The sequence below is a fragment of the Lynx canadensis genome, chromosome A1 (genome assembly GCF_007474595.2).
Source record: "Lynx canadensis isolate LIC74 chromosome A1, mLynCan4.pri.v2, whole genome shotgun sequence".
NCBI lineage: Eukaryota > Metazoa > Chordata > Mammalia > Carnivora > Felidae > Lynx > Lynx canadensis.
The window spans coordinates 118,149,706-118,177,175 of NC_044303.2; the positions used below are offsets into that span (position 1 = coordinate 118,149,706).

The window sequence follows — 27,470 nt, forward strand, 5'->3', positions numbered from 1 at the left end:
GCTTAAAAATCACGAACTGTTTTCCTAGAAAGAAAACCTGGCTCCTGTTCTTCACAGCTAACCCGTTGTGTGACCTAGGACAAGCCACACTCAGGATCTTCCATCCCCATCCATAAAACGGAGGTGGGTGGATTGGACTAAGGATTCCTAACATTTTGGACTAGTCACATGCCCCTCTGAGACTGGAAAGCACAAACATACAGAAATTTATCTAACAATGTCAAAGGCCTCCCTTAACCACCCCCTCCCAAATTCTGGGCTACGGACCTCCATGACCTTGGATGTCTTTTCTGGGATTAGGACTCTGGTACCTGTAACTGAGTGATATGCCTGCAGGGTGGGCAGCCTTAGGAAGCCTCTAGATGGGATTTGGGACATCGAACGTGGTTCGAGTTAGAGTGCCCAAGAGCGCCAGCCAGACTTGATAGCAGCCAGCATCGGGGGTGGAGAGCTGGGCAGGTAATCTAAAAAGAGAAGCACGCTGGACTAAGAGACATCATGGGACAAACATGACCCATGCCGGCGGGGACCCTGCCCAGTTTGCAAAAGGCACTTGCCTTTCAGCTCCGGCCAGTTGTCACCATGGGGAATGAGGGCTCAGAGGCGCCAGCTATTTTTATTTTTTCAAGAGAAGCTTTATATCTGGGTTTGGGAACATCTTATTTTTCAAATGACGATAACCAACAGTTTTCAGAAACACTGTGGACCAGCAGTTAGTGACTTCCTGCCTCCACAGTCCAGGCTGTAGGCTTAACATGGAGGAACTGAGGCTCAGAAGAGAGCCAAATTCCTCTTTTCCCTGCTGTCCCACGTGAGCCCCATTTTGATCTCTGATAGTAGAAACAGCATTTATCAGTGTTGTGCACAGCCACTATCTCATCCTTCGGCTGTTTCTACAAGGGCAAGGATTCTCCCGGGGTTACACTAGTGAAGATGACAGGGCAGGGACCTGAGCAGTAGGGACCATAAGGCTCAGTGCTCTTTTTACGACATTGCCCTGAGAGGAGTGGCCTGTGGGGGTGGCCCCAAGGCTTGTGCCCACTCTGGGAACTAGCTCTGCCTGGATGGACACTAGTTGTCTAACTGGATTAGATCCAGCACCTCCAAGAGCCTTAGTCCAGGGCTGGCTGGAGCATTGCCTGGAAACAGTCCAACAGTAGCCTGAGGGATTGGGAGGTGCACTGCTTCTAACACGGGCCACCCCTTACCTTTGTCACTCACCTCCACCCTGACCACTTTGGCTCTCTGGTCTGTGCCCCATCCATCTACTCCAGCATTGGCACAAAGAGGAACGTGCCTTGGCCCCTGGACATGCAGAGGAGCGGTCTCTGCCCTTCACCCTGTGTGCGTATCCCTCCCCATGCAGGTGCACCGCCCCATCCACCCAGGCCACACTTGTGAATTATGTGTGGCAGCTTACAGCCTCCTCTCTCCCCTGTTGGGTTCTCGTCCCTGGCTACCACAGCCCAAATAATTCCATAGTCTGAGGATGCACCTCCTCTCTTGATGGCAGAGGAAATCGGGCAGGCTGGCCAGGAGCAGTGTCAGAAGGGTTCTTGTAACGTCATGTGGTAAGAACAGTTTGAAGATGTGGCCTCAATATTTTATATGGGGTGTTGTGGTGCGGTGGTTAGACCTGGACTCAAATCTCTTCTCAATTAGTCTGTGTAACCTTGGTTAAAGATCACTTACTCTGCCAACGGGTACAGAAGCACAAGTGGAAGGAGACCTTTCTGGGAACATAGGAAAGTGTCTCAGGGGAGGTAGTATTTGGGTTGGGTTTGGAAGTTTGAATAAGACCTCAGCCTGCAGTGCACAGGCTCTGGAGGCAGGCCCACCACTTACCAGCTGTGTAGCCTTGGGCAGATGACTTAACCTCTCTGAACCTCAGTTTTCTCAACTATAAAATGAGACTGATTATATCATACTAACTTGATTATTTTCAAGATTGCAGAGGACAATGCAGCATCTTTGCTTAGAAGCAGTAGCTTTTGTAATGATGTCATAAGGCCACTTGACTTATCACCCTGTGCAGGCTTCCCAGAAGACTGTAGGTGTTCCAAGTACTGATCTCGTTTAGAGTGTCATCTGGAACTCTGTTATCTTGCTTGTAGATGCTGAATGTTTTTTGTGGAGACTGACACCACTCCCCTCACCAAGCCAAGGGAGAGGAGTCAGTCAGAAGTTTACCCGAGTCCCTTCAGGTACAGGAAAGAAAGGGGCCAGACCCAAGGGAGAAGGTGGAGAGGAAGAGAACAGGGAGGGTTCCAAATCTTGCAACAGTTAAATGTTAATGTAGGTGTCGGCATAGGAAGTGTCTTCTAATGACAGAAGGAAACGAGGGAGTTTGTCAATCATCTCCTGCTTAACAGATACAGATGTATTCATAATTATCCCTTGCCTCAGGCCTTGAGGCCCAGGTGGGCTCCAGAAGGGCCTGTGTTCCTGCCAGACAAGAGTCCTTAAGGAATATCATGTAGACAATTGGAATGCCATTTATCGCACAAAACACAATAAAACCCTGAGCTCTCTTCCTGTCTCAGAGACCCATAAATTATGAAAATTATACCTGCCCCAGGCCATGGACATATTGTTTTATTAAAGTTCCGATGAATAAACTTCAGGCTCTTAAAAATGTCCTCTCGGCTTTCATCTGGCACACACCTCCAGCGTGGAGCTGTCTGCCGGGGTGCATTTGATTACCTCACAAATGTACTTTGGAAAGTGGAACTCATTTCAAGGTGCAGGCTCAGCAGGCTGGAAGGGCCAGCTGGGGAGCGGCGGGTGCAGCTTGGGGCTGCCTGGCCAGACTACAGAGTTGCCAGAAGTGGGGGTGGGGGGGTTGTTTTTTTTTTTGCCCCTAGAGCAGGGATACCCACCCTCCCCATCTCTTGGTGGAATGGGCACTAGGCTTGTGGTGCCCTCTTAGGGGTATGCGGTTATCGGCGTGGAGGGTAGAAATTCTGCTGCTTCCCCCTTATTTTAAAATTCAGTTACCAGGGTCTATCTAGTCTATTGTCTGCTTCTGACCCAAATTGTGCTGCTAAACCCTCAACTCCCCGTTTTCCTCATCTACCCCCAAACAGGTGTTGGGCATGTGACCACATGTCGAACCTCAGTTTCTGCACCTCTAAGAGGGAACTGACAATGGTGTCTGCCATGTATTGTTCAATTTCTGGCAAAAAGAAACCATTCAGCAAATGCTAACCATTATTACCCAAAGCCATTTCATAAGCAGTCAGGAAGGGAAAGACAAGGGAGGCAAATGTGGAATTTTTTCTCTGGACAGGAGTTTTTAAAATACAAGTGCTTGTTCATTCAAACAATATTTGGATTGGGGAGATGCTAAGCACCCAACACCCTGTGTAGATTTTTATTTTTAATCCCCAAACATTAGAAAACAACATAAAACCAGGGGCAGGCCAAGCGTCAGGAAATCCAAGACTGAACCAAAGCCTGGTATACAGCATTCGGGATTGAGGTGATTAAAGAGAAAAGCATCTGCAGCAGGACACTTACCTGGCCAGCACAGGAAGATTTTGGAGCACAAATTATTCTTCGTCCATCATCTGGGAACGGGGAGGCTACATGGTCTCATCAGGGAGACTGGTGCCTACCTTTTATTAAAGTTCTAGAGCAGACAGGACCGCAGTGACTACAAACATCCTTTGTGCTCTCTTAGGCACTAACCAGGGGGTCCTTGGAATGGGTTTGGATATCTTAAAGAGGAACCTGAGGCTTGAACAAAGAATTGGAAGATGCCCGTAACTGATGACCTCAGAGAAAACAGGATCTGGACCCAGGGCTTCTCATCCTCTCTGTCCATCCCTCTTGTCTTTGTGTGCTTCGTGGCAACAGGAAAAAAACCAATAATCATTCAATTCCTTGTCTTTCAGTAAATAGGCATGTATTCACATGTTCACAATAAAAAAGTTCCCCCAGGTCCATAAACTGAGAAGTGACCTGGTCTCTACCAAGTTTTGAGGGGGTGGGGCAGAGGAAACAGGTGGCAGGTACATCAGAAGGGCAAAGCCAAAGCATTCAATGGATGGAAGCCTTCAGAAGCCAAAGGAACTGCTTTTCTATAATATCCACCACTCTGGTGGTCATAAGAAAACCACCAAGCGCTTTCCAAAAGGAAAGTTACAGAATTTTTGTGAACTGGGCAGGTCAGATGACCCTTTCCCACTTCTACTGCCTGTCTGAGTTTTGTCATCTGTGGGTTACAAATACACGCCTGCGTAGGGGAGGATTTAGCAGCACCTGGCAGAAGTCAGCTTCACAAGGAAGTGAACAAGGGACATTCTGGCACAAGGAGCCCCCTCCCTCTGCCCCTTCGTCTTGCCAGAGCTGGGGTACGTGCTTCCACTTGGTGTTTTTGACAAGCTCGGGGTCTTGCTGGGTGAGGTCGGGGGTGTGAACACACAAACACATGAGAAACAGCAGTCCTGTGTATATTTAACAATATATATTTATATATATTTTCTAGATCAGTACATTCAGTTTTTAACTTGTTTTTTTTCTTCACAAACAGAAGAACTCTTACAATAGTAGACTTTCTAAAATAAATACTATTAAAATAGAGCTTCAAAATAAATATTCTATACAAAGGAAACCTTCTGTGGTAACTTTTGTTGTGGGGTGAGAAGGGGCTACAGTGAAGAGAATGAAGTACTAAGAATGTGGTGGGGTGGGAACCTCGAACAGCTTTTGTTTGTAACACGAAACCAAACTGTGGGGCAGAGAAGAGAAAGCAAGGTAGACACCACACGGGAGTTACCCACAGCAAAAAATGGCAGCGCAAGATTTGTCATCAACTGTCACAGTAAGCGGAGGGCAGGAGAATGCTCACCGAAGGTATGAGCCAAAAGGTCGGTCAAGCTTGTGAGATGCCCTAGTGAATTGTATACAGTGCAAAGTTGTGCGGCCCACACTCTATCAGACATCTCCTGGGGCAACGGGTGGAGAATATGGAGCTTCGAGGCGATGGGATCTGGGTGTTTGGTTCCAACCAATACTTTCCATGTCGTGCAACCTTGGGCAAGTCATTATCTAACTGGGTCACACTCAATGTACGTTGGGGACCCACGCAGACTCCACAGCACTGAAAGGACTAGTTGACATGTCACATGAAGGTCTTCTGTTTCTGTTGTTGAAGGGGCCCGTGCCAACAGCAGGGATTGGTCTTTACCTCCTTCCAGCCAAGAACTGTGAGAAGCCTTGGTTGCACCCTGCCATCCATCTGGAAGGGTTTTGCTATTGCAGAGCCAGTTCCCCAGGGTTTCTTGGAGTGTTGGACCTTCACAAACCCCTCAGGGCAGGAGCAGCCAAGGTCCACTAGGACACGTCTTAGACCCACGCTTGTGGACCCTACCCCCAGTTGGAGGCAGAACCACCACCCACCCAGGCTGAACAGAAGCGGGAACCAACTGGCTCTTTTCCAAAAAGGTCAAGACGAGGCACAATCCAGCCAAGCCAGCCATTGGTGACAGAAACAATCAGCCGGAAGCAGCACCCACCAAAATGTGTTCCTCAGTGGACCTCGACTGGCCCCGGGGAAAGCCAGTTTCATTTTCTTTTGCCAAGAAGCTGAGAAAAACATGCCAAAGACTTGCCCTGCAACAGAGCTGGGAGAACCAAAGTTGCTACATGGCTTCCCTTTACCATGGAGCACAGGGGACCCCGGGAGCTTGGCACACATCCATCTAACAAGTGAAATGCAAACCAAAAGAACAAGCCAAAATGGGGAAGCAAAAAAGTAAAAAGAAACCCCAAACCAGAAAAATCCGTGTTTATAACTATGTACACAAAAAGTCAGGGTTCATCAGGGGTCAGGAGGCTGTTTGCCAGGAAACAGGGTCTGTGTAGATAGAGGGTCGTGGGGTAGGTGTGTAGTTTGTGTGTGTGTGTGTGTGTGTGTGTGTGTATACACAGCTTATGTAAATTCTCCACAGAATGGGTGTGTAGAACACCAAGATCACCAAAGTGCAACTTGCCATTGGGTCAAGTTCCCCATGGAGACATTTTGAGAGAGGGACCCTGGGAAAGGTTCTGAGGCCTCGCCAACAAGAGTGGACACGTGCCCTTCCATTGTGGGGGTAACCTCTGCACACCTATTCTGAGGAAAACATCTCCAGTCCCTTCGGTACACATCTGATACATTCAATTAGTAGAAGTGGTTGGTTGAATGTGTTTTTCCTACCATTCCCTCCTATTTGTGCAAGAACATCCATACATCCATCACGACTGTGGCAAGGGTAGCTACACGAATCAGTCTTAGAAAACGCAGATGCGATATTTCCTATTTTACAAGCTAGCAAACGTTATATAAATAAAGCCTAAAATGATAAGACCCTCCCCTCCTTTCCTCCAATCAATAAATACCTACAGTTACGATGAACTTATTCTAAATCATAAGATGTTACTACTAGTCTTCAAGGGAAACAAAAAAAGTCCTAGAGAAGCAGTGGGTGCATGCCAATCACAGCTACCTGCCTCCTTGCCTCCGTCCTGGAGGTGGTTCTGTTCCTACAGAACAAACTGGAAACGCTGTGCATGCTCTGCCTAACACACTTCCAGTTTCACCTGGGGTAGCTTTTCCCACCCAGGCCACTTCCTCTCATGGGGGTTGGAGGACACACAAAATACCACACGAAGCAAAGACCCCCCACACAACAACTGGGGAGGAAGGACCAGACACAATATAGCTTTTGCATGCAACAAGTACCTACCCACTGGACGTGCTGCGCTGAGTCCTTTAGCACCTTGAGAGAGAGAGAGAGTTGCTACGTCTTTGGGGGCTGTTGGGAGGGGGTGTTGTGGCCATGCACAGAAGCAGGGCTCAATCCCCCAAGAAGCCCCTGGAGAATCCCCACCCCCCCCTTGCTTTCTTATTCCCCCGCCAGGGCTTCCTAGCACTAAAATAGACTCTTTTTTTGTCATCTGTCTATTTACATTAAAGATACAGACACATCACTGTACACAAAAGGCTATGACAGCAAGCAGCAGAATCAGAAGAGAAGGAACCCACACCCAGCTCGGCCCTACTGTTGCTCTGCCAATGGGAGGTGCTGTCTCTCTTCTTTGCTGTGAAAATCCTCTTCTTGGTGGGAAAGGGGGATTGTGTTCCTTGAGGTTGCTCGCCCCCCAGATTTTGAAATCAGCCCTTCCTGGGGGTGGCCCAAAAGGAAGCAAAGTGTTTTATTATTATTTCTCTTTAAAACACCGTTATAGCATCTGGTTTAATTGTTCTATAAAAACATAACGACTGGATCCAGAGACCACAGTCTCAGACTCATTGGCAAAATGATATTTGGTCTCGCATGTGCCGCCCCGGCCTTCTCTACCCGTGAAATTTCTGGAAAGGATCTAGGTAGAGAGAACACGGGACGCATAGTGGCAGGTGAGTCTGTGACTCGGTAAGAACCGAAGGACGGTGTTACGAGCTGAACACCCCCAAGAGTTAGTGATGAAGCTGGAGGGGAGGAATGCACTGTGCAGTGGCTCCTAAGTCCATCTGTGGCTCCAGGGAGGCAGAGCGAGGAACGAGGCCTGGACTCCCTGGCACTCAGGGGCTCCCAAGTATATACAACAGGGATCACCAGGGTCTTCTCCGCCTTCCCCAAGGCGTTGGGGCAAACTGGGATGGAGGGTGGGGGAGGAGAAGTATGAAAGTCAGGGCTCCAGGGGTCTTCTTCAAAGGTCCCCTGGTCACTCAGTAAATGATTCCTCCCAGGCAGCCAAAGAGAATGGAAGAGTAGGGGGAGAGGGGGAAGGAGGAGGAACTGGGAAGGCATTCAAGCAGCCGCAACTTCCGGATATGTGTCCACATCTGTGTTCCGTCTTCTGAAAAACACCCGCCCCCCCCCCCCCCGCTCCCCTGCCCCGCAGCCACACCACGCCCCTGCCACTGTCTGACACAAAGTTCCGGGACCCTGAAAAAAACCCAAAGTGCTTCTTCATCCTTTTGGGGAAGAGAGGGCGGGCGGTGGTGGTCTTCATTTCTTCAGAAGCTGAGGATGGGGAGTGGGGCAGACCAGCAAGGTCAGCCTCAGGACACTAAAACCTCTGGCCTCGCTGTGGTCTTCTCAGGTGTCAGAAGGGAACCGAGTTCCAGGGGTAGCAGCACGGGGGCTTCGACCCAAAGTGTCAGAAAGACTTGTCCGGTCTGCTGGCCTTGGCGTCGCCGGCGGCTGCCTTGCAGATGACGCTGTTCGTGTGCTTGCAGCGACAACCAGGGCGGCGCAGGCGGTCGTAGCCGCGCTGGGCCAGCTTCACGCAGCCGGTGGCGGGCAGGTAGCAGAGTAGGCACGGCAGCACCAGGGAGAGGGCGCCCATGAAGGACCAGCGGGCGCAGCAGTTTGAGCGGGAGCAGGAGCAGGGGTGGTCAGCGCAGGAGCCCTCGTCGTCCTCGTTGGTACAGTGGTAGAAGATGCCTTGCACCAGGCACATGCAGGTGCCGTAGTTGACCAGGGTCTGGGCTGAGCACAGGCACTCCTGGTTGCAGACCCAGCAGGAGGGCAGTGTCCGGGGTGATGCACACTCCTTGCACTTACACTTCCCACAGGCCTCGCACAGCAAGAAGTGCTTATCCAGCTCCGGGGGGACTGCTGGGCCCTTGAGGTCCAGTGGCTTGCAGTGGATGGCCTTGGGCTGGATGCGCACAGCCCTGGGGGAGGCCTGGTCGGCCACGGGCGGTGGTGCCATGTGGTCTAAGAGACGCTGGTCAGAGGACGTGCTGCTGCTGCTGCTCACAGAGCTGGGGCGCCCGCTGAAGGAGATCCAGTGGTGGGTGACGTCCTGGTCACAGCGGGCCGGCGTCGGGGCCAGCTCTGGGGCCCCACCCCGGGTCCGCTTCGGGCCAATGGGGGGCACCAGGCCGGGGTTGTCTATGTAGTCATTCTCCACGTGGCTGGTCTTCATCTGGTCGATGGGGAGGATGGTGAGTGGGTGTTGGAGGCGGCCGTGGGGCATGCGGCTGTCAAGTAGGGGCTGGACCATGACTGAGCTGGGAGTCAAGGGGACGCTCTGTGGGATCGGGGGCTCCATGGGGCTGGAGAGGTCCTGGACTGTGCTGAGGAACAGGCTTCTAGGGGCCCTAGGTGGGAGGTGGGGAAAAGGAAGAGAGAGCGGATTCCAGGCATCAGTACTTGGCCTGTTAACACCCCCACCCCCCATCAGGTCCTTGGGAGTCCAAATGAAATGGGAACCTGATTCCCTCAGGACTCTCCAGCATCCAGGCTTAGATGATTAATAATAACAATTAATAGTAAGTGGTAAAAATAACACTTATTCAGCACTTAATGTGAGCCAGGCAGTCTCCTAAGCACCATATATATTTATGTCATTGACTCTTCACAGTCCTGGACTCTTTACCCTAAAATGTGACTACTATTATTATGCCTTTTCTAGTTACAGAAAACTAATGTTCAAAGTAACTTGTCCAAAGGCACACAAAACTATGAACAGAACTCGGCAGGAGTTCAAACCTAGCCCATCCGATCTCATTCTTGGAACTGTGAAATACGCTCCATTTTTTAGCGAGTTCAGTGGTTATACACACAGGCTCTGGAATCAGATTCAAGTTTGAATTCTCACCCCTGCCTAGCAGCGATGCTAGAAATGAGGTTCTGTAACCTCTGTATCTTTAGTTTTGTCATCTGTGAAACGGGTTCTTGTGAGAAGTAAATGAGAAAATGCCTATCCAGTGCCTAGCATCTTGCCTGGCAGTAATCTGTCACTACCCCAGAGAGCAACAGTGTAGATTTCCTGAACACCGAAAGGACTTTGTGCCAAGCATCGTGCTGAGGATGTAATGACCAAGACAGATAGCCCCTGTGTGCTCCCATCGTGTATCAGCTGGGTAAATAAAACCCTTTATTCCAGTTAGTCACAGAAGGAAGGGCTGCATGTGATGCCTACACATCCAAGATATTAACTTATTACCAGCACTTCGAGGAGCAGCAACCTCCAGTGGCTAATAACCCCCGGCTAGGTGCACTTCTGACAACTTGGATGGGAAATCCTCTCGAGGGGCACTCACATCACCCATTTCCAAGTGCTGAGCCGAACATTCAGCCTAAATGCTATTTACTAGAATAGCTAAGCCAACTCTGGATCAGTTTCTAATTTCACCGAGAGAGTGCAATTTTAAGTTGGAATCTGGCCAGAGATTCAACTGCAGTGCCTGACACGGAACCCCAGGAAGTCACTTAAATCAAAGAGCGGAAACGGCTTGGTTCAAATTTAGAAAGTGCACATTGTTTTCTATTAGAAGTGCCATTTCCTCGCCTGCTGACCTTTACATTCGGAATTCGGCTGGAGATCAATTTAAAGAAATAGCAGCAGAAGGCCAAGACCTCTGCCCAAGGGGACCCGGTTTGGAATCCAAGAGAATTAGACTCTGGGAAGAGTCCACCAGGGCGTGGGGGTGTGAGACAGGACACGGTGTTGGGTAGAAGGGAAAGATAATGGTCTTTAAAAAAGGAACAGACCTTTGGATTAACGTGTTACAGGGTATGGTTTAGTAAATGCTTGTTCGCAATGCTAATAATGTTTAGGAGAGCCAACCCTGCACTTCTGCTGTTAAGTTCATCTGGCCTCAAAGGGGATGCCTGAGAAGGTAGGTGGTGGATAGGTTTCCACTGCCACTTACCCCCCACCCCCGCCCCCCCCCTTCCAAACTGGGTACACGGTAGGCCCATCCCAATAGTCCAGTCACACCTTGCCTCAGGTGACTCATCCACATTTATCCATGTCTACAGTGAAGGGGAAAAGGCATTCAGGGCAACTCAATATTATGGTTCCCTCCTTGGAAACGGTTCAGACGGTATCAGAAATGGTTAAATTGTTGGCAGAGGGCTTTCATAGATGCTTTCTAACCTGTCTAAAAGAAAGAGCTAGCTCTAGATGCAAAGTTCACGAAGTAGATAAAAGGGAACTTATCCACAGGGTTCTCATCTGTATATCCTCTACACTGCAAATGCAGAAAAGCATGAAGTCTTTTCTATAAGGTTCAGTGTTCCGTAGATGGATATTTCCCATTTGCACAGGGCCATGTACTATTGGCTTTGCTCCTGTGGCCCTACCTACTTAAAAGATGCTGGGATTTCTGTGCAGTTTTTCTCATGTTGGAGAAAGTCTGCCTAATGGCAACACCTGCCTCCTATCTCCACATTCCCTTCAGATGTAGGGGGAGTGAGCATCTTCTTCAAATGGGAGACTTTCCTGTGGCAGAGTTAGCCTTAAGTGTCTGGCGGGTCTGCCACCAAGAATGGTCATTTCCCAAGGCAGCCTCCTGTGGGGAGCCCTATGGTCAAGGCTGGATCGGGGGTGGGGGTGTCAAATAAGCATCTCTGGCACAGTTTTTCCAAGGATCAGGCCAACCACCCAGCAGAGTCCACTTATTCTTTGCAGGGGTTCCATAGCCTTGCTTCTAGAAATGGGTTTGGGGTTGACAGAAGAGGGTTAGGAGACCCTGGGTCCACACCATAGGGACTTTGCCTGGAGGAAAAGGTGTGACTGAGCATAAGAATGGAAAATGTTGACAGAGGCACAGGAGAAGGATCTCTGGTGCCAGCCAAGAGGTGCTGCAGCCAGAACCCCCTAAGACAAAGCACGATTTCCCTTATTCCAGAAGCTCAGGTCATGAATACCCAGGGTCCTGCCAACAAAACTGTCAGTGGCAGTTTGAAGGCTGTGTCGTCCCATGTAGTTGGGCTTTTTGTCTCTTAGGACTGGGGGCTGGGACTTGCCATGCTGTTGGAAAAAGTAAGGGAAAAGAAGATTATCCACTCCTCTTTCCCCAGTTCTATTCCTGGGGCTCTTAAAAACAGCCACATTTTTCTGTGGATAAAGCAAAAGGCATGGGCAATGCTCAGGGATTTTGATAGGCCCTGGAATCAGAAGGCAGATTAATGGAAAAGTCCCACCAGGATGCCAGGGTGGGCGCAGCGCCTGCAGGCAATGGGGATATTGGCATTTGTGGGCTCCCATCACCCTCCAGAGGTAGCTGTCAACATCTGGGCCTGTAGTTGGGGCCAGACATGGGGTTGGGAGCTCAGTCCATGATGACTCAGCTCTCTTGGGACATGCTGCATCCAAGATGGCTCCAGCAGGCATACTCCAAAATGCATCTTCCCTATCACAACTCTGATGTCGGATTCCTTCCGGCCACCAGCTCAGCAAAAAAACAGTGGCTGGCTCCGAGTTGTACTGCTCAAAAACCTCCTCAGGCCTCACTGCCTCCTCACCTCCCCATTAGCAGGGACTTCCACAGGAGGGTTGAATTCATTTGGCTGACAAAGAAAAACTACTTCCCGGGCAACCTGTTTGATAACCCCTCAGCATAGCTAAATGAAGTCTCAAAAAAAAAAAAAAAAAAAAAAAAAACCAACCAAAAAACCCAACCCTCAGTTGGTTTAGAAGATCAAGCTCTACTCACTGGGACACACCCATCCTCCAGTCTAAGCAATGCTGACGGAACTTAAGTGCAGTTTAATATGTACTCTCTGCTTCCCCTGCAAGGAAGGAAGAGATTTATAATATAAATAGGAGAGAGGAGGCTTTGCCTCATTTAGGCTCTTTGGAAGACTGATGGCCAATTTGGAAGACTGTGGACAGAGAAACAAAGCCAGCACTCCACTTAGGCAGAGAAGCACCTCTATCAAGTTTTAGGTGGCATTATTATGGATTAGCATGAGGAAACTTTTACCTCCACTCACAACTTCTCATAATAAATAATAATAATTGTGGAAAAGAGCGGATATTTATGAACATACCTTTATGTCAGGCTCTCTGCACTAAGCCCTCAGTGATTTTCTCATTTAATCCTCACACCATCACCTTGGAGGATAACACCCATTTCGCAAGGAAGAAATGAAGAATAACGCTGGTAGGTGATGAGGGCAAGATTCGAACCCACACAGGGAGAGGCTCCAGAGCCTGCAACGTCAGCCCCACAGCCCTGACCAACAGTCAGGGCTAGGTATTCATGTGAAGACAGGAAAGCACCAGTCACTTTCACAGCTGTGAATTCTACTAGTCCGTCTCCCCCTTCCCCCTGCCCAGCCTGGCCACTAGCCCTTCGGGAGCCTCATCAGGCCATCCGAGGGCTCTTAACCAAACCAGCAGGGAAATGAAGCCAGACAGGGGTTACATCAGATGGGCCCCTAGTTCAGGGAATTGTCACTGTTCAGAGTGGAGGCTGGGGGTTTGAAATCTGTCATTACAGGAAGGCTCAGGGCTCAAGTTACCTTCATTTCCACTTCAGTTTTCTTTGCCGTCTCATACACCGCTACTTTACTAAGTGTGTTCATTTTTATTTTTCGTAGAGTCAGATGGGTCTCACCACAAAAGTCCCTAAAAGGAAGCCCTGGAATGGGAGGGAATCCCCTCTCCTTCCTCGTACACAGCTGAACTTAAATTAAGGGTCTCTCCAGGGCACTTTCTCGGATGGGGCTTATTGGTCCAGGTCTGTGCGGAAGGGAAGAAATAAGAGGAAGCCAGAAGAGAGTCCTAGAGTACTGAATCAGCAGGATATGGAAAAGCCCAGAGCACAAGGTCCTGTCTTTGCCACTTGGTGGTCTGTGGCGTTTGTACCTGTGGGAGGGGCTGAGCATCAGGATGCAGACCTTGCAAAGCAGGCTGGCTGAAAAGAATTAAGTGGCGTTTTAAATGCCCACGCCACCCATCCACCCTTCCCCTTGACTTACCCTGGGAAGAGTTGGGAAATACTTGGAAAACCTGACAGTTGTGCTTTGAAAACTATAGGTCAGCAAATGACAGACTGGCAAGAGGCTCTGAATGAATGGGCAATTTCTGCACCATTCAGTCTCGGTAGGTTCTCCCAGCGAAGGCTATTTAACCCTTTATCAGTTCAGAAGAAAAGGTCTCTAGGCTGCAGGGAGCCCGCCCACCACTACCACTTGGTTCTTTATGACAACATCCCAGTTTAGTTAATTAAACTCCAACCAAATAATGACTTACTGCTTCAAAAAGACTTTAAAAGGTGTTTGGGGGGGGGTGGTGGTGGTGTGTGTGGTATAAGGAAAGCCAGGGACCTGCCTTCCCTGTACCCCACTGAGGAAGACAGTCTGCATCTCTGCTGAGAACTGCCCCTGTGGGAAAAAAAAGCACTTCCGCAGTTGCATTTGTCCGAGAACCTTGCTGCTCTCCCATCCCTCTCGGGCACCGGGCACCAGCACTAAGGAGCTCACCTCCAGCCATAAACCGTTAGAAATCACAAAAGAAAACAGCTGCTTTTCATCCCTTTGTCTCAGCACCAGCTAGCAGTTCCCAACCCTCTTCTCTTTCTCGTCCACGAGTCAGCTAGCACCAAAGGCCAGCACAGGGATGAGCTGGAAAGAGTCCTGCTATACTAGGCTCTGGGCTGTCCTAGGTGGCTTCAAATGTTGGTTTCACTGTATTATTAACCCCATAATCCTTGTCTGCTCAAATTCCTTTAAAGAGGTAATAGAAGGCAAGAGTGAGGAAAGAATGGGGCTGGAAGCAGCCTGTTAGCCATCGGCACAGTTTGGGAACTCCTGGCCCACGTCGAAGCTTGGAGGGGACCAGAAACCTAGACCCCAAGGGAAGGCCCCCCTCTCACGGGCACCAAGATCATTTATCTCGCCATCCTCCACCATCGATTTCTAATAATAGACTCTAAAAATAGGCTTTAGCTTACTCCTGGGATGGGGCAGGAGATGACTATCCCCTTCTCCCATCCAGAAAAAGAAAGACTACCGGACAAGGGAAACCACTCTTCTGCAAATGGCCACCTGCCCCAGAAGGGCCCCTTCCCTCCTCCACTAGATCCAGCACATCTGTGCTCCTCCCCCAGTGCCCTTGCTTCCTCCACGGACTGTCCTTGGAAAGAACAATCATGATCACAGCTGAATGGTGGAGGCTCTTAAACACAGCCACATGTCCCGGATACATCCCCAGCCTTGTCAGCTGTCCGGATCTACAGGGTGGCCCCAGACCCTTGAGAGCCAAGAATACCCCACCTCTTACATCATGCAACACCCCACACCTCCTGTGTAGGATGTGGCTCACTTACAACCAGCTCTTCATCCTAGGTGCCCAGTAGTGATAAGCAGCGCAGCCCAGCCCCCTGGGGAAGTTTCTTCTCCCCCCACTCTGCAGATGGAGAGACCAAGGCCCAAGATAGCAGGTTTTCTAGCCAGTCATCTGCTCCCACCTGGCTGCTAACTTAGTCTGGAAGGACTAATACACTTCTGTATGTTGCTCTTCATCACCTCTTCCCTCTGGCTTTTTTGAAAGAGCAAAATTGCCCAGTAGGGCACTGCTTTCCCTTCTATCAGGGAGATCCAGGTTGGCCAGGAGATGGAAGCTTTTCACTCTTGCCCCCCCCCCCCCCCACTTAAGAACGCTTTGTCTACATCCCAACTCCAACATTTTCAACTATATCCCTAAATTCAGAGGTTTGTGCAAGAATCCTCTCAGTGTTCCTCACAAAGGAACTTCCAAATCGTTAGCGGTGAGATGACAGGCACCCTGGATTCAGAACTACATTAAATGCCTTAACTCTCTAAGAGCACAACTTCTCTAATGAAAGAAAGGGGGCTCCTTCCCAAGTTTCCTTGTTCCAAATAAGGAGTCCTACCCAAAAGGATGTACTGAGGAAAGAAAAATGCCTCAGGGGGCCCTACACTGGGGAGTAGAGGTCGCACCAAGGGACTTAGCATCAGAATTGGAAGAAAGTCCCTACGTGTTCTCCCAAAGTATTAAGCAGAGTAAAACACCTCAGGGGCCACTTCTTGAGGCGTTAATGGATGTCTTTTCCTCCCTTTATTTTTAAATCGCTCACTTTTAAATTTTGCTTTGAATGCCTGCCTTCATTTGTTATTCAAGTCAGCCAAACCTCTGGGCAGAGGCTACGTCAGGTTTACCCGAGTGGGGGATGGGGATGGGTAGGTAAAGAATATGAACTGGACAGAGGGTGAAATTCCAAAGAGCCCCATCTCGCCATCTATTCTGGAAGGATTAAAACAAAAAGGACATCTGTGAGCTCCAAATGATCTCCGTCCCCCAGTTTCTGTCCTGCTTTAGCTAGGAATTGTTCTTGTCTATGTTCTGTCTCCTCCCACCAAGCCCAACCAAAACTTTAGGAAGTGTTGCCATTTCAAAATGATGGTAATCTGGAAAAGGTCAGGGGAACGAGGAGGATTTCCACTTTACAAAAAAGGGGAAGGACTCCTGGGTTCAGAATCTTAAAAAGGAAAATAAGAGATGTCTATGAAAAGTCTTCCTCACTTTAACTGACAAACATTTGTCCATCAAGGAGATTTCAGAAATCTGCCATCAAAATGCCCCCTACCAGGTACTGGGCAAATGCATCTCAGTTGGTCAGTGTGTGCACTGCTCGCATTAATGGATTTACCTGAAGCCTGCTGGCAAGGGAGGTTGCTCCCAAGGGCTGGCAAAGGGAGGAAACTCCATTTCACACTGGACAGGTCTACATCTTTCCCACCCTTCTGCTGAGACTGAGAGCTAAAGGGGTCAACTGTAGCCCTCCCTTTCCTAGTCCACCCCACACCCACATACTAAAGTAAAAACTGAAAATTCCAGATGTTTATGCTCCATTCGTGTGAAGATCCAGAGAACTCTAAACATTGTGAAATCACCAGTGCAATATTGGGTAGGGCGTCAGGCCAGACTGAGCTTTATTAAGAGATTGATAAGGCCATATTTCCTTAATACTCTAGGCCTTCACCTTCCAGCTTTGTATCCCCCAGAGGCTCGTCAGAAAGACTGGAGAGCCTTGGTCAGCTCCCACCCCTCTCCAACTGGAGAGAATCACGCCACTGATTTGGAGGCATTCGGAAGGTGGGGGTTCCCACTGGATCTGGGTACCCCACTGAACCCACACTTTTCCTTTCAGCACTAACCATGTTTGGGGGGGTCCTCGGAACCTCAGTGTGCCAGAGCACAGCCTCCTGCCCTCACCCAGACTTGGCAATATGGATGCCCATCCATAGCTGCTAAATGAGGCAGCCAGCAGCTCTCCCCTCTCCTCACCATCCAGCCCCTCCAGCCCAGTTTGCTTCAACGCCCAAGGCTCAGCCTTCAAGCTGTGCAACCATTTTCGCTTCTCTTGCCTTCTCTGCCCACAACCCCCAGCCCCAATCAAAGAGAATTGGGAAATCGTCTTCTTGCACAAGAGTAGCTACTGTCTAAATGCCTTTTGATCGTCTGCATGGAGGGGGAACTGGGCACAGCTCTGGCCCCAGTGATGAAGCCAAGCTTCAGCAACCCTGACTGCCCAAACCCGCCTTTGCCCCCCCCCCCCTTCTTTGCCCCTGTGGCCTTGGGAGATTCGGAATTTTCAGAACGTACCGTCTGTATCTTCCTCTCTTCTCGGTGATGTCAAGCCTGGTACCACCAAGAAGGAAGGAGGGAAAGCGGGAGCCTTATCTCTCCTACGCACGCAACCTCTTTCTCCAGCTCCCACACGCCCGGCGTTATGTAAACGCACCTTCAGCCCCCACCACAGCCCCAGCGCGGCCCGGCCCCAGGGCCTGGCACAGCTCGGTGCCCCGAGAAGGGAGGCACGAGGAGGCCGAGGTGCCTCTGGCCCTGCAGAGGCCGGGAAAGGGAAAGGCAACTGCAAGGCAGTTGCACAGCATAAAATGCAGCAGCAGAGCAAAGGTCAGACGGCGAGGAACCGCCTCGCCAAAGAGAGGGAGCAGAAATGCCCAGTCCCGGGCCAACCCCGTGCTGACCATCGAGGGGGAGGCAGAAGGGTAGAAAACCCAGTCCGTCACGGCTCCGACGGGAGAAGAAAAACCCACGTCGAGCATAGGCCGCTGCAGTGGGCTGGGAAGATCTGGGCAGAGCTGGCACCGTGGGCACGGAGCCCGGGGTGGGCAAGCCGCCCAGGGCAAGAGCGCCCGCCGGACCCAAGAGGTGGCTCCTGACCGAGCCCAGAGCCTCCTGTTCCAGCGCTCGAGGCGGGTGGTGGCAGGAGGAGGGAAGAAACCAGGCCAGAGGCAAACTCCCGGGACACGCACGGGGCTTCCTGAGTCGCAGAGTGGAGAAGCCGGGCTTGGCAATGCCCCGGGGTCGGAAACTCCGGTGCCAGGCTGTGAACACCCCCGGCGCCGTGCCGGCCCAGCCGAGGGCGTCAGGGAGCTGCGGCACACCGCAGTGGCTCAAGGAGGCGCAGGGAGAGGAAAGGAACACTGAGGCGCGCCTAGAAATAGCGCACCATTTGCCCCAGCCGAAGGGGAGGTCGCGTCGCGGCTCAGAGGGGGGCAGTTTCGGATCCCGAAACCGGCCAGGGACTTACTTTGAGGAGCCGCAGAGCCATAAGCATTGCTCCACGCCTGTATAAATCTCCGAACCCGGGCGGGTCAGACGCTGCTGTCCTCGCAGACGTCGGCGGGAGAAACCGATAGGACTCCTTGCGCTCCGCAGCGCCAGCTCCGCGCTGTCAGCTCCTCTCGCTGCCTCCGCGGCGGTGTTGCAACCACTGCCTGGGAAAATGGCTTTTTTATGAATGGGAGGGAAGGGAGCTCCAGTGCGCACGCGCCCCGTTCGCGATTCTATGAATGGGTGGGCACAAGAGACCCCGCGCGCGCATGCGCCGCGCTCCTTTTTTTATGAATGGGGGGCCGGAAAAGGACTTAACCCCTGATTGCTGGGACTGACTCTAGCTCCTCTGAGGCCGTCGTTCTTTTACAAAAAGGGGTGGAGGTTGTTGTTGCCTTTTTTTTTTTTTTTTTTTTTTTTAATGAATGGAGGGCGGCGGCGACTGCTGCAGCTGGCTCAGCTGCGCGGGCTGTACCCTCTCCCAAGCCTGCGAGAGGAGGTAAAGGCCACCTTCACGCCACTGCGGGCCTGGGCAGGAACCGTCAGTGTCGTTGGGGGGCGGGGGGCACTGAGGCCTCTGAGTCCTGGGCGGAGAGCCGGGTGGGGAGGACACACCTAGATCTTGGGATTTCGAACTGCCGCAGGCAGTCGCGGGGCGTGGGGGTGGGGGTGTTGGCGGGAGACGGGAAGACCCCTGCTGTGGCCCTTATCTTTCTCTGGCCTAGGGGCGTCGGGTGGGGGGAGGGGTCTTGAAACTACGCTTACCAGAAATTAAAATGTCAAATGTCCGTAGCACAGAAAGGCATAGTAGGGGTTGCTTGAGTGCATCTGGTTCCATTACTAAGTCTGAGTCTCCCTTGAGTGAGTGCAGACCACCCCACCCCCCACCCCACCATTTCTTGGGCGTGGACAGCGACAAGACGAGACCTCTTCCTTTTCCAGTACCCTCCCCCGACCGACGCTGGCTACTCAACTAGAGGAGCCCAGTCTCTCGCCTTGCAGTGCACGCCCTCCATGCCCCAGTGTATTGTCCGCAGAGCCCTGGCGCCTGCCCGCCCTTGGCTGCCCTCACTAGCTGCTTCACTCTCCATCCCCGTGCCTTTTCCAACCCTGAGGAGCCTATGTCCCCCGAAGGCTATGGCCCCTTCCTCCAGTAGGAGCCTTTTCTCCATCATCCCCATCAGCGCCCTTCCGGGGAAGCGGGAACAGCCGAGAATTGGCCAGGTAGATGGGTGGAGTCAGCAGAGCCGAGGATGCTGCGGGAGTAGCCATGGGATTGAATAACAACAGGGTTCTTGAGCCGCAGAGGAAATGGAAATGGCCGGGGGTCCTTTCTTTGCAGTTAACGATGCTGATGGGGTTATCCCATCAGTCTAGGCCGTTGAAAAAGAAAAGCCCCAGCCTTTAGGCCTGACTCTGTGAAGGCGAGGAGCCCTCACAACAGCCTCAGGCCCAGCTCCGCCCAGGAAAGGAGGATGCTGTAGCCTGGGGGGCACGGAGGGGGAAGTCCAGCGTTGGGGGTGGCTTTGATACAGGGATGTGAGCTGGGCCAGGGCCTGAATCCCCCTGTTTCTCTTGCTGGTGTTCTGGCTTCGCTGCCAGAGGTTGTGAGCTGCCCTTTTTCTTTCTACGCCACCAAAAGACTGCGCTTGGCTGTTGTCAAAAGAGCCAATGAAAGGCTCCCAGTCCAGGCCAGAAATCTGGCCTGGGGCTGGGGCTGGGACTGGGGCTGGGGCTCAGGAGACTGGCTGCAGAGGGACATTTTGCAAACCCAGACTAGAACTCAAGGTTACAGAGTCTCAGTCTAAAATGCCTTCTCACTACTCAGATGTAGCTTTGCAGTGTGATTTACTTAACTCAGCTCCTGGGAGCAGAGCTCCCCCTCGCCTAGGGGACCTCAGTCTTTGAGGGCCAAGACCTTACTTAAAGTCAAAAGAAAAACTCTTTACTACGGCAGTAGAGAGTATTACAGTTGTTGAGGATTTCTCTTTGCAGGTACTGAAGTTCAGTGTCATTATTACCATTTGTCAGATGTAGGAATTGAGGCCAAGGGTCCTTTACCTGCTCAGTGGAAGATCTAGTGAATATAGTGCTGATTTTTCAGATCTTTGCAACCTAGCTCTCTCTACTTTGCTACCACCCCTTCTCAGCATCACAAACATAAAAACCTGGTGTTTTGTTAAGTCATTTAAGCACACTAAACAAGGAAAGTTGGAGCAGTAATTTTGCAGCCAGTGATCTCTCTGGGATTTGCTTGAACAATTAAAAGGATGGCAGTAAATACATCCTTTCTAAACCATCAAAGGAAAGCAAGATGGTGGTAGTAGTTTGGGTTTGCTGTCCTCTTTCCTTTCTTTAGGGGATTTAGCCGAGACAGACGGGGTTCCATTCCTGATCTTTTCCCAGCTTTCCTGAAGCATGAGGTGAAGAAAGCACAGCCTTGGTGGGATGGTGAGAAGAAGGAGGAGCCCCCAGCCCTGGCCTGGGAGGAGCCTCTGATGTGTAAGTAGAGTGTGATTCCAGAGTGTCTGGGAGGTAAGTGATGGTTATATTCTGCTCCTGCTTGGAACCTGAAGAGAGGTTTGGGGCAAGTGTTCTGAGAAATGCATGTATGTATGTATGTATGTATACATTCATTCATTCATTCATTCATTCACATATCATTCTGTGTAAGAGTCCATCCTGACTCTGAGGACTCAGTGGTGAGAAACAGTGTTCCCTGCCCTTGTGAAGCTCACAACCTTTTGATGAGACAGATAGACCATGCAATTTGAGGCTGTGATAAGTGCCAGGAGGGGGTCTGACTTGAGACCTGAAATCTGAGAATGGGTGAGCCTGAGGGAGGTTGAGGGAGCCTGGTTGGAAGCCCTGTGGGGGGAAAGGGCCTGACCTGGAAGTGCTGATGGTAGGGCTCTGTGGCCACAGCTTGGCAAGTAAGGTGGAAGTTGGCCTGGTGAGGAGTTCAGATATTATCCTCTTAAGGGTTTTAAGCCGGGTCGTGACACATTCTAGCTTGTGTTCTAAACCTCTGTAGCAGTCCAGAGGCCCGTGGCCTGGGGGTGAGGGGACAGAGTGAATGGTGACAGGGAGATGCAAAATGTTTGCTCCCCTGACGGGCTGAAGGTGCCATATTTGTTCTTTGGGGTTAGGTGGACAGTAGGCCTGTGCTTTTTTTTCTCTTCTGCTTCATCTGACTTTGTTTATTCCAAAGCTGCTGTCTCCTGCCCAGGTATAACTTTTCTGCTAGAGGCAAATCCTAACGGCCCTGCATTCCTGCCTGTGCTAATTATAGTCCTATCACCCCAAACTCAACGTAAACATCTTTACCCCTACCAGATCATGGCCAGGGAGTGGGTTCACTTCTGGGCTTGGCTGTCTTGTTAAGCCCCTAGCCTTGCCAGGACCTGGAGCAGTTAGTGGGAGTTAGGAGAGGCAGGAATTCCAATTCACTGACAGACATTCATGGAGAACTTACTGTGTGCCATGTGGGTGCAAGGCGTGTTTTCCTATGTACTGCTCCTTTAAAAAGCTGTATGCTGGGTCGTAGCCTTTCTCTTTGTCAGATAAGAAGTCAGAGGCTATGTCTTATTTATTAATTCCACCAAAAATTTTTATGCACTCCCTGTGTGTCAGGCACAGTGCTAGGTGTGGGGTTATCCTGAGGAAAAAAAAAATAGATACAATTTTTGCCTTTATAGAACTTTCAGTCAGGGGTGAGGTGGGTGGGGGTAGGGTGTGCTTTTCCCCCTGTTACCTTCTTCAGCGCCCTCGTTCATTTCTATATTCACTTCACAGTTTTCAACCTTACATAAAGTACTAAGCGGTGGAAGCCAAGCCCCCCAGCCTAAACAGATTACCTGCCCCCCACTTGTAATCAAGTAGGGGAGATGAGACATTAAACAGATAATTGATCAAAGACTGACTTAATTACAGTGGTGTGACAGAGAGTGCAGAGAGCAAAGTAGGGGGACACAGCCTGGGGGCCCTGGGGAAAGCCTCCCTGCGGTTCCGATCTGCAGAATGCAACCTCAGCCAAGCTGGTCTCAGTGGCAGAAAGCTCAGAAGCAGAAAGGGGTCTTGAGGAGTGCTCGAGGATGTGTCAGACCTGAGTTAGAGCTCTCTTCTGGCCTAGCTCCTAGGCTTTCTGGCTCCGTGTGTTCATTGGTTTCAGCTTTAAAGGCTGGAGACCTTGAAAGATACATGTGCAGACATGGAGCACGGATTGCTGAAGTCCTCTCCTACCCTTACAAGCTCCATAGCCTTGGACAGGTTCTCCAAACTTTGGATACCTCAGTGTCCTCCTCTGTAATATGAAAACTACTAGGTGCACTTACCACAAAGGGTTCACTGGAACCTGAATGGAAAAATGTACACAAATAACTTAGAACAGCATCTGGTGAATTCTAAGTGCAAAGCATACATTTAGATGATTCTTCAACACACCCGGCCGTGTTCATGCAAGGAATGAGTTAGAATTTTAAGAGGAGTCCATTTATGTGGGCTATTCCAAACTTTGGAAAGAGAAAGCTAACCTAAACTGTAAACAAAGTTTTCACTGCTAATAAATAGTTAAAACAGTAATACTTTGGCTGTCATTGTTACTTTAACTAGTACAATTTTTGCAGGACAAACGTTAAGCTAGATTCAGCTGTGTGGCTGGGTATTTTAAATAGTTCACCAGAGAGTTGACTTGAACCCTGGCCAATATAGATGCTTGAATTTTGGCGATAGCACATGTGTTACCAGTATAATGCTGAAAGTATGCTGAGTAATGATTCTGTTGTATCAGTAGGGGGAAGGGGTACTAAGCACTTGGTGACTTTGCATTATTCACAGTCTCTTCAAGACTCTATTGTAAAGAGGGCATAGCCCTAGCATCTGCTTCAGAGGGTTGTTATGAGCAGTAAGGGAGGGAAGTATGTTTTTCAAGTAACTTAGCTCAGAACCAAGTGCACAGCTATTTTTGTGGTCCTCTACTTGATCTGTGTAACAGGATATTTTAAAGATTTTAACTTGGTTATGGTAACACAGGTCACTGGCTTCCTTTGCCCCGGTTTTCCTCAAAGATCCTTGGTTTTCACTCTTTGCCGAACAGGGCTGTAGAATGGTATGCAAAAGAAGGATTCCACGAGACCTCACATAATTCAAGAATAATTTCCTCATAGGTGTGACGGTGAAGTCAGATTTGCACGGTATCAGTTTGGGCTTCTGAGTCAAGATTTTTGTGAATATATTTATACGGCACGGTTCAGATTTGCCTTAGTTCAAGTTCACATAAAATGCAAGTGCCCTGTTTATTTCAGGTGTGGGAGCTACCTCCAAAGCAACCACTGAAAGAAGGAAAAAATGCCAGAAATAGCCCCCTTGGTCCTTTTTTGCAAATCACAGAAATCCCCTAGTAACTTGAAAAATCAGGTGGTAGAGTAGTTGGCAAATTCTGGCTTTAGGGACAGACAGACTTAGACTATGCCCAAAGTAATGCCACTTAATTGTTGATGGATCTCAGGTGAGTTACTGGTCCTTTTTAAAAAAATTTTTAATGTTTACTTATTTATTTTGAGAGAGAAAGAGAGAGAATAGAGTGGGGGAGGGGCAGAGAGAGAGGGAGACAGAGAATCTCAAGCTTGCTCTCACTGTCAGTGTGAAACCCCATGTGGGGCACGAACGCAAAAACTGTGAGATCGTAACCCAAGCCAAAATTAAAAGTCAGACACTTAACTGACTGAGCCACCCAGGTGCCTTGAGTTACTGATCCTTTAGATCCTCAACCTTACCTATATAATGGGCGTGATGATTTATTCCTACTCCATAGGATGGTTCAGTCAATACCTCATAAATGTCTGTATCCTTCACACAACAGAATGGGGACCCTGGGAGAAACACAGGGATGAGGAATGGATGTCAACACCCCGGGGATCAGCAACTTTCCAGAGGCCTGATCTTGCTTCATGAGGGAGATGGAGGCGTTGTCCTTCTTCCTGACTTGACAGTTGTACTTTGGGCCACTTTTTTCTCCCCTGACCTCCATTTACGCCACTTCATTTGCTCATTTATTCACTTGCACATTCATTCATTCAACCAATATTTAAGCACCTTCTAGGTACCAGGTGCCATGCCAGCCCCCAAGGATACAACAGTAAATACATTCTAGGAATCCCCTGTTCTCCTAGGGCTTAGTGTAATGATGGGAACAGATAATAAAAAGTAACCCAAAAAATAACAATTTCAGATGTTGGTAAAATCTACAAAGGGAATAATAGGGGGAGGTAACAGCAAATGGGGGACTGAGCTGGTCCCTTTAGGGAGGTCGGGGAAAGCCTCTCTAGTCAATCTGAAGGCTGAAGAGCAGGAGCCATGGAAAGGCCCAGGAAGGAGGGCACAGTGAGCACAGAGGCTAGGGCCAGCAAGGGCTGGCATGTTCCAGGAATACTGACATCTTGGGTCTGAGGCTGGAGTTGCTCATCTCTGCTTGAGGACATTCTGGCCTCCTACAGCTGACTTGCATCACACTGGGGCTGGCCCAGGCTCTGGACTCTGGAGTACACAGCCAAGTGCACCAGCCTCAGGCCCTGGGGAAGAATTTACAACCATCCTGAGCCTGTTTACCACCTGCCAAGGAGCCCTTGGAAGGCACAGGCTCTTTCTCAAAACCGTGTACAAAGCAATTCAACTGGATAGGATTTTTTTCCCCCTTTTCTTCAGTGATCTTTTTTTTGTGTGTGTGTGTATAACATATTAGTTGAACCACACAAAATTGCCAATATTCAACCACTTCTCATGTACAAAGATGGCAATTTCATGCAATTCAACATAAATTTCATGTAATTCATTCAGAAAACTGCACAAATCAAGTATACAACTCTGAATTTTCACTAAATGAACACAACTGTGGAATTAGTGGACAGGTCAAAAAACAAAACACTACCAGCATTCCAGAAGCCACATTCATGCTCCTCGCGTTGCTCACCATCACCATTCCCCACCTCCACCCGCAAAAGTAATCACCGTCATGACTTTTAGCACCATAGATTAATGTAGTCTATTTTTTTTATCTTTCTATAAATGGAATTCTATAGTAGATTCTTTTTGGTGTGAGATTCATCCATGTGGTTGCATATAGTTGTAGTTTCTTTTTTGTTGCTATCTACAATTCCAAAATAGAGTTGTACTGCAGTATATTTATTCCTTCTATTACTTTTTTTTTTAAATTTTTTTTTCAACGTTTATTTATTTTTTTTGGGACAGAGACAGACAGAGCATGAACGGGGGAGGGGCAGAGAGACAGGGAGACACAGAATCGGAAACAGGCTCCAGGCTCTGAGCCATCATCCCAGAGCCTGACGCGGGGCTTGAACTCACGGACCACGAGATTGCAACCTGGCTGAAGTCGGACGCTTAACCGACCGCCACCCAGGCGCCCCATTCCTTCTATTATTGATGGGTATTTATATTGTTTCCAATGTTTACTTTTTTTTCAAGATTTTTTATTTATTTTGAGACAGAGTGAGAGAGAAAGAGGGAGCAAGAGCAGGGGAGGGGCAGAGAGAGAGGGAGACAGAGAGAATCCCAAGCAGGGCCCGACAGAAGGCTCAATCCCTTGAACCTCGAGATTAGGACCTGAGCCAAAATCAAGAGTTGGAAACCTAACCAACTAAGCCACCCAGGTGCCCCTCCAGTGTTTAGTTTTAAAAATACTGCTGAGGCACATAGGTGGCTTAGTCGATTAAGCCTGTGACTTGATTTCAGCTCAGGTCATGATCTCATGGTTCGTGGATTTGAACCCAATGTGGGGCTCTACACTGACAGTGAGGAGCCTGCTTAGTGTTCTCTCTCTCTGTCCCTCCCCCACTTGTGCTCACTCTTTCTCACAAAATAAATAAATAAAATTAAAAAAAAGAAAATACTGCTTCTAGGGGGCACCTGCCTGGCTCAGTCTGTAGAGCTTGTGACTCTTGACCTTGGAGTTGTGAGTTTGAACCCCATGTTGGGCATGGAGCCTACTTAAAAAGAATAAAGAAAGGAAAAAAAAAAAAAGAATGCTGCTTCTAGGGGAACTTGCCTGGCTCATTTGGTCGAGCATGCAACTCATGATCTTGGAGATATGAGTTTGAGCCCCGTGTTGTGTACGGAGATTACTTAAAAATAAAGTATTAAAAATCAAAAAGAATATGGCTTCTGTTAATAGTCCTGTATATGATTTTTAATAGATTTAAAAAAATTTAAATTTACTTTTGAGAGAGAGTGTGTGCATTCGTGCGCAACCTGGGGAGGAGCAGGAGGGCAGGGGGACAGAGGATCTGAAGCAGGCTCTGTGAGAACAGCAGACAGCCCAATGCAAGGCTCGAACTCATGAACTGCGAGACCATGACTTGAGCCGAAGTCTGTTGCTTAACTGACTGAGCCGCCCAGCAGCCCCATCCTGTAGCTGGCTTTTGTTGAAGACCTGTTTATCTGTTGGTGGATATACACTGAGAACTGGTTTGGCTTTAGTGAGTACTTCCAGTTTTCCCAAGCGGTTCTACTAATTCACATTTCTCTGCACTGCTTTCTTCGCTGTTCCCTTGCTGTCTAGCTCTTGGGCCAGGTTCTGTGCAAGGAATGAATAGAAGGGAGATAATCGTGACATGCGTCATGGGATGAGTCTCAGTTTGTGCAGTGATTAAGAGCACAAGTGGGTTCAATTGTTACTCAGCACCTCTGTTTACCTACTACCTCTGAGGGCAAGTCAGCCAACATCACTAGGCCTTAAGTTCTTCATCTGTAAAGTCAGATAAACATAGTAGTTCTTATCTCTCACAGGGTTTTTTACCCACTTCTTTAAATGTTTGTGGACTGCCTCTTGTGTGCTGGGCTCTGTTCTTGGACACTGAATTCACGGGGTGCACAGAACAGAGGAGGCTTTGCTCTCATGGAATTTATACTCTAGTTAGAGGAGGCAGATAATAATGGAGCAAACACAGAATTAAGATAATTTTAGATAGCAATAGATATTATGGAGGCAATAAAACAGGGTGCCATGATCGAGCGTGGAGGGGAGGGTAGTAGGGAAGTCAGGGTGGTAGTAAGTGAGCTGAGACCCAAATGACCAGAAGGAGGCACCTGTAGGTGGATCTGAGGGAAGAGCACTCTATGCA

The 27,470-nt window shown here is 49.5% G+C and overlaps 1 protein-coding gene across 1 annotated transcript; it reads right to left on the bottom strand.

Annotated features, from left to right (window-relative positions):
- Positions 1-4,559: 4,559 nt before the first annotated feature.
- SPRY4 (sprouty RTK signaling antagonist 4) lies at positions 4,560-18,458 on the bottom strand. Its single transcript, XM_030320463.1, has 2 exons — positions 18,314-18,458; positions 4,560-9,097 (listed from the first exon to the last, which is right to left on the bottom strand). The coding sequence occupies exon 2, from the start codon at positions 9,046-9,048 to the stop codon at positions 8,149-8,151; it is 900 nt and encodes a 299-aa protein (XP_030176323.1). The 5' UTR covers positions 9,049-9,097; positions 18,314-18,458; the 3' UTR covers positions 4,560-8,148.
- Positions 18,459-27,470: the final 9,012 nt, after the last annotated feature.

Bases quoted from the DNA above. Each gene is read 5' to 3' on its own strand.
- SPRY4 (XM_030320463.1), bottom strand. From the start codon at position 9,048: ATGGAGCCCCCGATCCCACAGAGCGTCCCCTTGACTCCCAGCTCAGTC.